At 38.4% G+C, this 14,083-nt stretch overlaps 1 protein-coding gene across 1 annotated transcript in view; it reads left to right on the top strand.

The window, feature by feature from the left end:
• The window catches only part of Lpp (LIM domain containing preferred translocation partner in lipoma), a 619,705-nt gene that overhangs the window by 206,114 nt on the left and 399,508 nt on the right, over positions 1–14,083 (top strand). Inside the window, exon 4 of the mRNA XM_005383241.2 lies at positions 1,920–2,121. Coding sequence (XP_005383298.1) covers positions 1,929–2,121 — 193 coding nt within the window. The 5' untranslated portion in view covers positions 1,920–1,928. The remainder of the gene's footprint in view (positions 1–1,919; positions 2,122–14,083) is intronic.

The raw sequence follows: 14,083 nt of genomic DNA, 5'->3' as shown, positions 1-14,083 counted from the left end.
AAAAAAAGCATTGATGGATAATCAAAGAGAAGGTTCACTGACATCGCTTGCTCCTATGACATGTGTCCTGATTCCCAATTTCATGGGAATCAAAAAAATCCACAGCTCCTTTTCTTTTGCTCCATATCAGATGGTCATACAGTTCTTAATGCTTTCATGTGAGGATAGAAGGATTCCTTCCACTCAGATAATGTAGCACTATACAGTATATAATGCACTTTAATACTGTCTCAGTGGTTGTCATAAAGGCTTGGGTCTTGAGAAGAACAGGCTTTTCTAAGTCTTAATTGTGAGGGGGTGGGGGTTTCTGAGGCATTTGAGAGTTCAAGGTCACGCTGCTTATCCGTGGTGTGGACCAGTATTAATTTGTGAGTGAAAATGTGTCCCAGCACCCTTCAGTTTTGCCCTGTGCTGGGGCCTTAATTTTCCCTGCATTTCCTGTGTTCTTTGTCTTTACAGACATCTGGAGGTAATCATGTAGCCCTCTTAATTAATTCAGTTCAATTAATAAATTACTAGTTGGATTTGGGGCTGGGAGTAGTGCAGGGCACCTTCCGGGCCTCTCTGTGCTGGAGAGCTCTTGCAATCAGGCTTGGAGAGCTGTCCTCAGCAGCAGTCGGTGAGGCTCATCCCCAGCGGGAAGGCTGCGTGGAGGAGTGATTGGCTTATCTTATAAGGAGACATCATTTTCCTTCTCTCACATGATGTGTATGCACTGATCAGAGCAACATCCAGGCTGGCTGAAGCAAAAAACTCCAATATACTCTCAGCTCAGGAGAGCTCTTGATGCAACTGTTCCTGCTTTGCTGGTGCAGAATGATCTGTGCATTATAGGTGCTGGATAATCCTATGCTGTTTCTTGTCCCAGGCATCGTGGCAACCCGTGTCCCCTCCTCCCATTTCCGGTGCCTCTTGGTAGGGAGCAGAGCTGCTCTCACAGAGTGCTTTTATTTTATTTTATTTATTTTGTTTTAATTTGTATGATTACATCCATGATAGGGAGTTGGTACACGCACACAACATATCTTAATTGTTTTCATCCTTTTCTTTACCGTTCCCTCTTTCCCTTGGTCCTTTTCCTTTTGCAAAAGACCATCTTAGAGGGTCATGTTCAGTGTGTCCTTCCTGTCTTCTGAACACACACTGAAAGCCTCTAGGTCCACGTTTAAAGTTGTCTCACTTTGGTTTCATTTTGGTCCCTCACACTGTATTTCTTTTGCTACTTTCATTTCTTGCTCTTGAAGCCATGCTAAACATAAGTGCCATGTGTCTTCCTGCCTCTGCAACTTGACTACCATTGTTCAGGAGCTCCTTCTTTCTCTTCAGTGCTCCGGCCCCAGTCTGGACGACGCTCACCGGTGAAGTCCTCTTGGTTCTGCTGCCAACAAGAAGTTAGTTTATCTTTTCCTTCATCCCAGTAGTGCTTGTTTTAAATCTCACTTGGGTAACTTAGCTCATCATTTAGGTATCACCATTTAATTGGTGCAATAATTATTTTATAGACTATTGATAAAATTCAACCTTTTCCCCTAACTTCCTACATAGAAATTTTTTCAAGTTAGGAAGAATTTCTTGTGCATATCTACTTCTCCAAGAGTGCCTAACACCGAGTAGGTAATTATTGGAAGTGAGATATTCGGATATGAGGGACTGCTCTCCACCACTTCTGCTTCCTCCTTCTCTTCCTCCTCCCCCTATCCATCTTTTACTTCTTTCTCCTCCTTGTTCTGATCATTCTCCTTTTCTCCTGCTGCATGCTTTTGTCCTTATTCCCTCCTCCATTCTTCTCTTTTGCATATAATGTCATGCACCTTTATAAAGATTCATTAAGTATGGATTAAGATGAAATACCATGGAGTGAGATGTCACCTTCATTTCAAGCTTGTATAAAACCAGCATTTATTTCTTTTTAATTGCAGATTTCAACGATGTCTCATCCAACTTGGCTGCCACCCAAAAGCACTGGTGAGCCCCTTGGCCATGTTCCCGCGCGGATGGAGACCACCCATTCTTTTGGGACTCCCAGTATTTCGGTGTCTACACAACAGCCACCCAAGAAGTTTGCACCGGTTGTTGCTCCAAAGCCTAAGTACAACCCGTATAAGCAACCTGGAGCTGAGGGTAAGTGCCGGCATTTCAGAGTTGTGCATGTAGAGTAGGAACATTCAGTACAGTATAGGACCGGTCAGTGCAATTTTGTGTTGGAAAACGGAAGCTCATGAATTTGCAGAGTAGAAAAGGTTAATGAACCTCAAGTAATCATTCTGGATCAACCACTCTTTTAGAAATACAGAAATGAAGACCTCACGGACGATATGGATGTGATGATACAGTTATAAATAGGATTAGAGCCTAAATTGCAGATTCGTTCACAATTCAGGGCCTTCTTCTTTATCCTGTACCATCCTCTGGAGATGGTGCGTCTAGCACCCAATGGCTCCTCCCTCTTGCCACCAGACAGATGTTCCAAAATGCCACCAAGGAAAAGTCCAAGGAGGAACCTGTGTAGAGCAAACCTGATGAGTTCCTTAGAATTTGTTTTGCTTTGTCTGGATAGTTCTGCTTCTGTAGGCTGTAAGGATAAAGTAGCGTGAAGATGTTTATGAGATCCGTATTTGTTGAATCTGATAGATAATTCTACCTGAGCTTTAGTGTTAAGGGTTTTAATAGCACAGTGAGTTTACATCAAGAGGACTTTGAAGGTGTACATGGACTGAGCATTCGTTGGTGTGGATATACATACTACGTTCTTCTGTAGCATACCACAGGTGCTGTATAAATGATACCACACTTTTTGGTTGAAGAGGTTCCATATTTTGCCCAAACAATGTCAGCAGCTCATTTAAACTCATGGAATCATAACTGAAAACTACCACACAGAAGAATGTTAGAGTTTGGGAGCTAAAAAACTAAGGGTAATGAAAAGAGATCCAGTCGCGCTTTTTAAATTTTTTTATAGCCCTTGCCCCTTTTCAGTACCTTTTGAGCATGCACCACTGTACATACCAAGCTCTATGCTTTCCCATTATCGCATCTTTGCGTTTTCTTTTTTTGTTTGTTTGTTTGTTTTTGTTTTTGTCCGGTACCAGGAACTGAACTCACGACCTTGCGCTTGCCAGGCGCTTTGCCGCTGAGCTAAATCCCCAGCCCCTCATCTTTGCATTTTCATGACAACCCCCTACATGTTTTACTCTCCCATGAAGAAATAGAAGCTTAGAGAGAAGAGGTGACCTTCTCTGTGATTTTGTAGCCAGTACGTTTTCTAAACTGTAGCTGTTGTCTATATCCAGCATATAGCTCCAACCTGTATGTCTGAATTATCTCTGTCTTCCTTTACCCATTCTTTGAGCTTTTCAGTGAAAGAGTTGTTTCACCACTGCTACCTTGAGGTTACCAATTACATTTCTCACCTTGGTATTATGTCTGTAATCTCTGAGGTTTGCTTTCTTATTTTAAGTTCTGACTGTGAAAGTAGAAAAGTACCCACATGTTTTCCACATCAACTTATATTTATGTAGTACCCATATGTTGTAATTTTCTTTTATAAGGTATTCTGCTAATAACCTTTTCCTCAAGGGTTTTTGCACACACAAAAGTGGGACTTACTCATTTCTAGTGAGTGGCTCTTTATGCTGTGGATCACTTTCTTTTTCTTTTTTTTGGTACTGGGAGTTGAATTCAGGAACTTGCACTTGTCAGGCAGGCACTTGTGCCACTGAGCTATGTCCTCAGCCCTATCATTTTCATTTTATACTTATCGTTCTACTTTTCACTGGTTTTGTAAAGATTTGTGTTTCGTTTGTTTTTTTTTTTTTTGTTTTTCTCCAGTACCGGGAACCGAACTCACGACCTTGCGCTTGCCAGGCAGGCGCTTTTGCCGCTGAGCTAAATCCCCAGCCCCAAGATTTGTGTTTCTTTAGCTATCTTTGAAGGCCCTTGCAGATTATTTTCTTGAGGTGTTTTAGTTTTAACTGCACCTTTTTTTCAAGTTCTTTTCATATGTTTTTATGATTTTTGACCCATCACCTTTTATACTGATGAGGAAAATAAGATAATGCAGTTTTCTTCCAGTCTTTAAAGTACTACTGCCTAACATTATTTACCCGGAAATCTAGGTCCCCCGCTCTGCCTCAAATGTAAAGCAACCGAAACAAAGAAGCAACAACAACTAAATAAAAACAAAGCTTTAAACTTTGATGGCACAGAAAAATGACTTTGTCTGTTGTTGGTACATAGCAGAGTATATGAGCTCTCCTACTTTACTAATTTATTGTTTTCTTTAGATGGCTTGGAAATTACCTTTTTATTATCCTTTAGGAATAAGAATCTTAATCAGTGTCTGTCTGTCTCTGTCTTTTTGTCTGTCTCTGTCTCTGTCTCCCTCTCCCCTCTTCTTCCTCCATCCATCCCTTTCCTCTTCTTTTCCCTCTCTTCACTTTTCCTCTGTCTTTTTTCTTTCTCTTTTAATAATTTTGCAGGCTGAAGTGTGGCAATGTTATTTATACACATCATTGTAATAACTACTCACACAGAATGATTTTTGAAGTCCTCTAGTCTGTGAAGGTGGAGTTTTCTTGTGCCCTAGCATGGCCTTTTTCCAGTGTCTGGAATTCCTTTGGAAAAATATTTTTAAGTTAGATTTTTCTAAAACAGTGCATCCATAGGGTACCAACTCAAGATTATTTTTTTTGTTAGAAATTCTTTATATTGGTTCAAACCTTTATATTTATCTAGCAGTTACATTTCATTGTCTTAATTTTCAGGAGAGAAGTTTTACTACAGCTCTCTGGGGTAGATAGAACAGATGTTATTGCCGTTTTACTGAGTGATGGAATGCCAGAAGTGAAAGAGCTTATTGAAGTTCCATGCAGCAATGTGGACATTCATATCTGGAACTCCCACTGATTTTTAAGGGGTTATGTTTTTGGAGGTTGGGCTATACAATCTCATCACTGGTATAACTCCACTATTGTATTATTCTATGATTGTCTTTGAAATTAATTTCAAGATCATGACAATCTTCACAAACTGCTTCATGCATTATGTTTTAAATGTATGTTTTTAAGAAATAGAGATGAGGCCTTTGTTTTCCAATTTTGCTTCAATTTCTGCTAAAGATAGTTCAGGAGAGGTGACATGAATCTGAATTTTATTACATGAGAATCCTAGGATGGAACTGATTTTGCTAGATCATTCAGTTTTCTTGTACCCTGGGGTTATTAGTACATTCTGTGGAGGGGAAATAATGATAGATCAGTGCTGATATGGGATTGCCATAGTAACTATAAGAAAATGCCAGAACAACATAACTGGCTCTCTCATGATGGAAGTAGTAGCTAAGCTTATTTCCTTCCTGCTTTCTTTCATGCTGGCGCCATTTTTCATGCTCTCATACTAAAGTTTGGAGCCACTGAATTAGGACGAATTTGATGTGTAGTTCTTTCCTTTGTCAGATATGAAGACAGTTGGGGATACAGAGAAAGGGTTTCCTTAGGTTACCAAGAGTTTCTAGCTGAACTGCCTGTAGGACCAAGGTTTCCTAGATGAGTTCATTCCACTATGCCACCATTGTCTAGGCAGAAGGCAAGATTGTGCTTGGTTCCTTGGGATGGATGAGTCCTGTGTGATTGATACTTGATAGGTAATTATCATCGGTGATGTGGAGCCATGTATTTTGGTTAGGCAGAGCATATTTGCTGTGTCAGTAGGGAGGCAATACTTGAGGATGGTGAAAGGCGTCCCATACCAGTCCGTTTACGGGACTAGTAAAATGCGTTGTGCTCACCATTTGTGTTTTGAACATACTGGCCAGTTTGTTGCTGCACCTCTCCTTCTGTTATGGAAATCTTTTACTTTTTTAAACCTAAAGTCACTGGGTAGCAGACAGTGATATCTAAATGGGAAGCAAAGGCAAGAGGACTGCTGTAAGTTCAAGGCCAGCCTGAACTGCATAGCAAGACTCTGTCTGAAAAAAATAAAAAAGAAATTAAATATTTACATTCACCATATGCTCTCTGGTCTTTGACAGCCTGAGGTCTTTGTTCTCGTGCAAGTGGACTCTCACTTGCGGATTTAGAGGTACAAATGGGAAACATTCTTTTGTAGCCCTGATAGACCTGTTAAATTGATAGCGAGGAGTAGTTGCGGTGTTTCAGGTGTTTGTTGTGATTATGCGTTGTGTGCCAGTTATAATTATGTATCGTGTGCCATGAAGACGGGCATGGAGTCACTGACGAATGGGTGACTCTAATGAACTCAGGTTTCGTGGGCGTTGCCCCTTCTCTGGATCACGGTAAACACTTGAGCCTTGTGAATTGCCGTAGAGTGTAGTATATGACTTTTAATTTTCAGGTCCTCAGGGGGAAAACAGTACAAGTTGTTCATTCATTGAAAGATCAAATATTAACTCTATTAATTTGATCTTTACATTGCATCTTCTTGCAGAAAAAATAACTCATACTTCTTGGGGTAAAATCGGATCTTACCAATACTTAGGCTTTATCAGCTTTCAAAAGCTGCAAGGAAGAGCACTGGCTTGATGGTGCATGAGGTTACATTCGAGCCTCAGTTTCACCATTTGACCTTAGATATGATACTTTTCTACTCCACAGTCTCTGTAATTTATGCGGTTAGCTGGTGACATTAGTTATTATCGAGATTGGTTTGAGGATCAAATATAATGATAAGGGTAAAATGTTTTAAAATGCAAAATGTCTTACAACACTGAGGAGTTACTATTGTATACTTATGCAGCAGTCATTTATGGAAAACACATTTTGTACCACAGGTTCTTCTAGGGGGCCAAAGTAATGGCAGCTAGCAAAACAGAGACTAGGGGCTGGGGATTTAGCTCAGTGGCAAAGCGCCTGCCTGGCAAGCGCAAGGTCGTGAGTTCGGTTCCCGGTACCGGAGAAAAACAAAAAAAACCAAACAAACAAAAAAAAAAAACCCAAAACAGAGACTAATCTTCACCCTCTGGAATGTATTTTCTTGCTAGAATCAATGTGACTTATTAATGATAAGTAGTATTGATGTAATTATACACTATTTGTTTAATGAATTTATTTTATAACTTTATAATGGAATTACTAACAGTTTTTCAAAATTATGAAAAATTACTTCAATTCCAAAAATGTATGCTAATATAAGTATATTATTACTGATAGTGGATTCCATAAACACTAATAGATATAATTATCTTCTAGTCATAGTGATAGGGATCACAGTTCTTCATTATTATAAAGTGTAAAGTTCTATAGCCAGGTAGCTTTGCTCTTAAAAAAATGTCCTATGCAGTCCTTCATTTCATTAATGAGGATAATGATAATGCATCTTTAGGTGAGGCAAGAACTTTGCCTAGAAATGCTGTACACAACAGCAGAGAGCAGTTGAAGGCAGGTGGGCACTATTGTTGCAGTTTTAGATTCAGACAGATCAGATGGATTGTTCAGTAGCGTAGAATAGAAAGTGGTAAGGCTGAGATGTATTCCCGTGGATTCCTGCGAGGACTGCCACAGCTCCACATCACAGATACAAAGTTACTAACGTGTTAGTAAGCTATAGTGATAGAGTACACTTGAATGGAGTGGATTGTGTGTTTTAGGACAAGGAGATGGTCATGGAATTGTTAACCAAAATCTCATGTATTTTGTGATGTGTTAATGTAATAATTAGCTGTTGAATTCTTAATAAAGTAGTGGATTCATAATCCTTAGATGGCTTCAAAAACACTGATTAATAATGGTTTATGTGGCAAAATGCTCTTTATTCGTCTTATTTTTAAAAATATAAATTACATAATACTATATCACTGCATAGTTCAAATCTGAACAGTGCTTAATTTCTTTTTTGCATATAAAATGTAGAGAGCCATTATGATACCGCACCACACAGCTATTAAAACTTAAAATAAAAACTTGTACAGTATGCTGTTGAGGAAGGAAGAGAGATGATCTCTCACATTGCCAGGAGAATGTGTAAAGCTGTATTGACACTCTGGAAAACACATGGGCACAGTTTTGTAAAAGTAAACATGCAATACCTGTGTGACTCAGCAATTGTTCCCTTTGGCATTTAACCCAGAGGAATGAAAAGTCATGTTCCCACAAAAATCTGCACATGAATGTTTATAGCAACTATTTTTCTATAATAAGCAAACACTGGAAAAAGCCCAAACTGTCTTTTGGTGGGTAAACGTCTAAGCAAAGTCTGGTGGTCTGTGTACACAGTGGAATAATGCTATTCAGCAGTAAAAACAAAAAAAAGAAAAAGAAAAAAATGGAGTGAATCATTGGTACATGCAACAATCTCTATGGACCTAGAAATCATTCTACTGAATGGAAAAAGTCAACCACAAATGGTTGCTGTGTTGTGTAATTCCATTTCTAAGACTTTCTTGAGATGACAAAACTCTAGAAATGGAGGACAGATGCGGTTACTCAAGGACAGAGATGGAGGGCTGGGGTCAGGAGTGCCTGTTCATGTCAAGAGAAGGCACCAGGATCCTTTCTGTGGCAGTAGAACAGTTATGTATCTCAGTCGGGGCAGTGGTTACATTAATTATGCTATAGAATTGTGTAGAGCTACACACACACACACACACGCGCACACACACAGAGATGAATACAGTTTGAAAATGGTGTAAACAAAGTCTAGGTAATATTAATGCACCAATGTCAAGTTTCTGGTTTTGATAATGCGTCTTAGACACATGGGATGTCACCTGTGGCAGAAACTGGGTAAAGTGTATGTGGAATTCTGTACTATTTTTATTTTAAAACTTTTTTCTGTAGCTGCCTGTCGTCTGTCTCATGAGAAGTTGGTGCATGTACTTTACACATCCAAGTTCTGCTTTCATCCCCTTCCCTTCCCCTTTCTCTGCTCTCCCTCCTTTCTTTTTGTAAAAGATTTAGCTCCCTGTCTCCTATTGTCTATCTTTTATTTTGCTCCTTAACTTACATATATGTTGGATTTCTCATATAAGAGAAACCATATGTTATTTAAGCTTGTGTGACTGATTTATTTCACTTAGCCTTACATTCTTGACATGCATCCATTTTCCTACAAATGACTCAAATTTTTCCTTGTTTATGGCAGAGTAGGACTCCATTATGTATAAATATCACATTTTTTTATTCATCTCTTGATGGACATGTAGGCTGACTCCAAGATTCAGCTATTATCTGTCATGCTGCTATAAACATAGTTATGCTATTTTTAGAACTTTCAATGAGTCTGATTTCAAAATAAAAAGTTTAGTAGTTGTGAGATAAAGAAATACAGATTTCTTTTTATTTTTTATTTGTATGTGTGGTAAATATTAAATACATTTATTGAACATATAGATTTCTTAAAGTACCATCTCACATGTAGTATGAATTGTCCTGTAACACTTTAAGATCATTGCTATAATAAAGGCTTTAAATCAGTGCCTTTCAAAGCTGGTCAGTCTTCAGAAAAATTTGATAAACATAAATATATATATATATATATCCTACAAGGAATCTCTGTTCCACAGACTTGAATCTTAGGGGATGGGATATTCCTGTAATCCCAGCACTCAGGAGGCTAAGACACTAGGATTCCTGTGAGTTTGAGGCCAGCCTTGGTTACTAGGTGAGTTTAAAGTCAGCCTGCACTGCATAGCAAAACCCTGTCTCAAAAAAAAAACAAAAGAAAAACAAAACAAAACAAAACAAAAAGACTCTTAAGACCAGTCAGGTGGCTTTAATGCTCTCTGAACCTTCTGCAGGTCTGGTGCTTTCACCTTAGACACCAGCTTTTTGCATGTGTTGTCACCCAAAAATATTTATTTGGAGTCTTAACAGCAAAAGAAGGAAGAATTAAAACAGTAGCCAAATATGGATTCTTGTACAGTGGATGCCCAATTTTCCGCATTGTCAAGCACTTTCTGTAGTGTTACTTCAGGAAGCGGTGCCTGAATTTTAGCCGATTTGGGTCACTACAGGCCTATGTAAATCACCTGTAAATGGATTCATTATGAGTACTGTAAAAATAAATTTGATACCCGAGTCTTAGGGCAAATATACCATATAAAGAAATGATGCCCTGGAACAATCATTGACCTGTGAATCCATAAAAAATCCACAGTGTTGCATGTATATCTTTATTCCTTCAAATTACTTCAGCCAGAGCTTGGAGGACTGAGGATAGCACCTGGAGCTGAGGAGTGCTGGTCTCTGGGATGCAATGCTTTGGTGTTCCTAAAGTTTAACTCTCCCAGCCTTCTCCTTTATCACCGGATCTTTACATGGCTCTTTATGTTACTGTCTTCAAACATAATATGCAGTCCACCCATCAATGTGGATGTGTAACACACATTGCATTGCATTGTGTAAATTCAGTGTCATAAAAGAATTTGTGGGACATCTTATGGGAGGGATTGGGGAAAACTACATAGAGGAGGAGATGTCTGACTTGAGAGTGAGTTAGTTGTTAGGCAGGCAGGAAAGGGAAGTGACCCGCATGGCATGTCAGGCAATGCGCATGGCAGGGACAGAAGCAGAGCGTGGTGCTTCTATGGTCCTTGTGATTTGGGGAGCTCTCTGCTGATGTCTTCAAGAAGTTTGTGTGTGGACTTCTAGAAGGAGCTTTGCAGTTGAGCAGGGTGACTTCACCACAAAGAGAAGCATATAGGCTGGTATTCTTTGACACCTTCAGGTATAGCTCAGGAAGTTGGGTAGCTCGAGAAGACAGGTGTGGAAGCCAGGGAAAACCTTTCTTTCAGCATAAGCAGGAAGCACCTGCTGGGTAGTCCTGGCCCTCTGTCCCCAGTAGGAAGCACCTGATGTCCTGGCCCTCTGTACCCAGTAGCATCTGCAGCTTCAGAGTAAAATGTTTCTATAGACAAAGATGCTAATGAAGAAAAGAGGAGGGGAAATAAAGGAAACAGTTCTCTTAATTCTCCAGAATATATTTCAAGGCAGCTTTTTTTTTTCCCTTGTCAAACACACACCCTGAAGAATGTGAGATATGAGCCAACTTAAATATTTTTTCTTCTGTTTTGCTTTTTTACTTCTCCACACTTTGAGATGTTCCTGAGAAATCAGGAAGCAATGAAATAAGGATTTTATTATGAAAGAGTCATTACCAGTTGCAGCTTTAAATATGTGTGTGCGCACCCGTGTATGTGAAGAAATTGCAGAATACTTTCTCACACATTGGGTTCAATCAGCACAGTATCCTGCAAGTGTATTATAGTTCCTGCTTTAGTATGGTTCCTAGAAACAAAGAAATATCTAAGATTCAGAGGACTTGTGGTGAAGCTAGTAAACGTAGAAGCCCTAAAAATTTTAGCATTTTCTCTGAAGTTTTGGTGCTTTAGACGAATCACTCTCTAAAAATTATGCTTTTTAAAAAATATTGTTTGATTTTTGTGGTGCCAGAAACTATTCTACCACTGAGCCATGTTTTGGGCTCCTAATCCTTGATTTGTACCATTATCAAAATAGTTTCTCTGATGGATTCATATCTTAATAATTCAAAAAATAATGAACAGTTTTGTTAGTCTGTGTTGTGCCTGAAGCCTTCTTTGCTTTATTGTTTACCTGACTTTTTCAGCCACACTGTAAAACACATGGTCACCCTCAGTCTGCAGAGTATAATGTACCTAACCTGGAAAAGGTAGGGTAAAGCTGAAATCTGAACCCTTGCCTGCTAATTCCAGGTCTTTGGCTTCTTCTTAGCATTCCACTGAATAATACTTTTGCTAATATATATTATATATATTTTTTTTTTCTAAGAGAGAATATTTCTTAGTCTTGTTTTCCTCAGTAATTATTCAGAGCTGTAGAAAATTTGCCATCATCCAAATATGTGTGAAAATTATTTAGAATGACCTGGGCAAGGGTATGTCTGATGTATGAAAATATAAAAGGCCACAGTGTTACTGCATGATGAGTCCTGGTTTGTTTTTTTTTCTACATCCTTGGTTTCCTGAACAAAGAATTGGACAAGACACACAGAAAAAGTAGTAGGGTTGTACATTTATTGAAGATGGAGAAGAAGCACACTATGTAGAGTCAGAGTGGACCAGTGGACAGGCTCACAGTGACCACCAGCGGAAAGGGTCTTTTGTATCTGGAATTCCTGGACTGGCTTCTTTCTCATGCAGTTGAGCATTGTGACCTTGGTCCAATCAAACTGTCATTTGGCCTGGTGGGAGATTTAAATTACCCTATGGAAGATCCACTTGGTTTTGTGCCAGGTGGAAAAGAAGAATCGAATGAAGGTGCAAATAAAGAATCTTCATTCAACTCTTCTGATTGGTTTTGCTTATGTGCTCAGGAGCTGCAGAGTCCTGGGGGATCCTGTGTTCTGCGCATGTGCCGTGGGTCTCCATTACTGTGATAGATTCTCCTCAGTTGTTTAACTGCTTTATCTCAGCCCAAATCTCCTATGTCAGTCATAATCTCAGGAAGTCATTACCATGGGAACATTGTTCCAGAAAAATCTCCAAGAATAACCACTTGAAATCCCCGTTAATTCAAGTGAATTATATTATCTTGCTAAACGTGTTGAGCTTATCACTGATAGATTTGTTGACATTAAAATGACATTTTAGTTTGCCAATATTTTTGTTATTGTTCTGTTCTTATATGTTACCATGATTGGAGTTTTATTAAATGCTTCCTCTATAAAAATTTACTTGCTGAAAAATTTTCAAGTTATATGGTGTGTACCTAGCAATGTCTGCATTTGAAGTGGCAGTCAACATCTAGCACTCCCACCCAGTGTGGTTCCTGGTAGACAGATTTGCTTTTCATATTTCAACCTTTATATTTACTTCAGTACCTTTAATAAGGATAATTTCGAGCCATCTCATGCCATTTTCACTGAGTAAGGCTTCATAATAGATTAGAAGAAGTAAAAGCACAACCTATCCCTTAAGCAGTTTATATTTTCCTTCCGAACTTGACATATGAATAGCACCAGGTAATTCACAGTAGAAGGTGTCTCATAAAGCCGGCTTGTGAAGTGACCCTGGTTAATCTGTCAGAGGACTCAGGAAGCAGAAAGAGTTCACTTGGGCCCAGTAAGATCGGAAGGCCTCAAAGAGGAGCAAATCCAGGGAGAACGATGACATCTGATAGTTCTGCATTCAGGTTTTCATTTTACCATTTATTCTGTGGGAACTTGGGCTCACCAGGTTAATGGCCACCTACAGCTCTTTCAGTTCATTCATGCTTTGAAATAGAGATAGTTGTGTTTTAAAGAATTGTTTTGAATATTAAATTAAATACTAAACTGACACAAAATGATAGGAAAGTAAGGAAGGTGCCAACATTCCTGTTGCTGTCATTTATAAAACTAAAATATTAACATTATCTTGGAGAGTCACAATCTGTAGTTTGTGTTAATCTATAACTTTAAAATCAGACTGTCCAAATACAGTTCATACTGGCCATTTAAAAATATTCGTTTATGCTCTTTTTATACTATGTTAATGCATTTCTTGTTTGACGTTTTAGAATTGGTTTGTGCTATGTTTATTATTGCTGCAATTATGACATGTTGACATGTCCATTTTTAAATTTTTTATAACATCTTGCTCAGGAAGAGCTCTACATGATTTAAATTTTTTTAATGTGGAAATGCAAAGGATTCATACATTTCATGCCTTTGAGAAGTAACTTTTTATTATTGAACTGTAATTAAAGGTAACAGTATAGATGAACATCATTTAAAATTAGCTAATAATTTTCATTAATTAAAAGATTTTTAAATTTCAAGTGCTAAAATGAGATTTTTACGGATGTTATGAGCTATATAATAGCAAAAATTAATTTAGTTAGTAATCTTATCATGGGACCTCACATCTGGGATTCATACTTAAGATTCAGCCAGTCTCTTGAAATTGTATTTAACCTTATCCCACATATATACATATTTTTTAGAGAAAGCATTCATAACATCACCAGACCCTCAAAAATATCCTTAATTCATTCATTCAGAAAGGTGAGACTCCCTGCCTAAGGGCTACTCTCCCAAGCTACTTTTATTGGTGCCGCTTAAATTTTTTAAAAAAAAAAGAACAAAGAAAAATAGGTTTTCTAGTTTTACT

Source organism: Chinchilla lanigera, unplaced genomic scaffold, assembly GCF_000276665.1.
Source record: "Chinchilla lanigera isolate Chin_1 unplaced genomic scaffold, ChiLan1.0 scaffold00019, whole genome shotgun sequence".
Taxonomy (NCBI): Eukaryota; Metazoa; Chordata; class Mammalia; order Rodentia; family Chinchillidae; genus Chinchilla; species Chinchilla lanigera.
The sequence above is the reverse complement of the archived record's forward strand: the minus strand, read 5'-3'. Positions and strand labels throughout refer to the sequence as shown.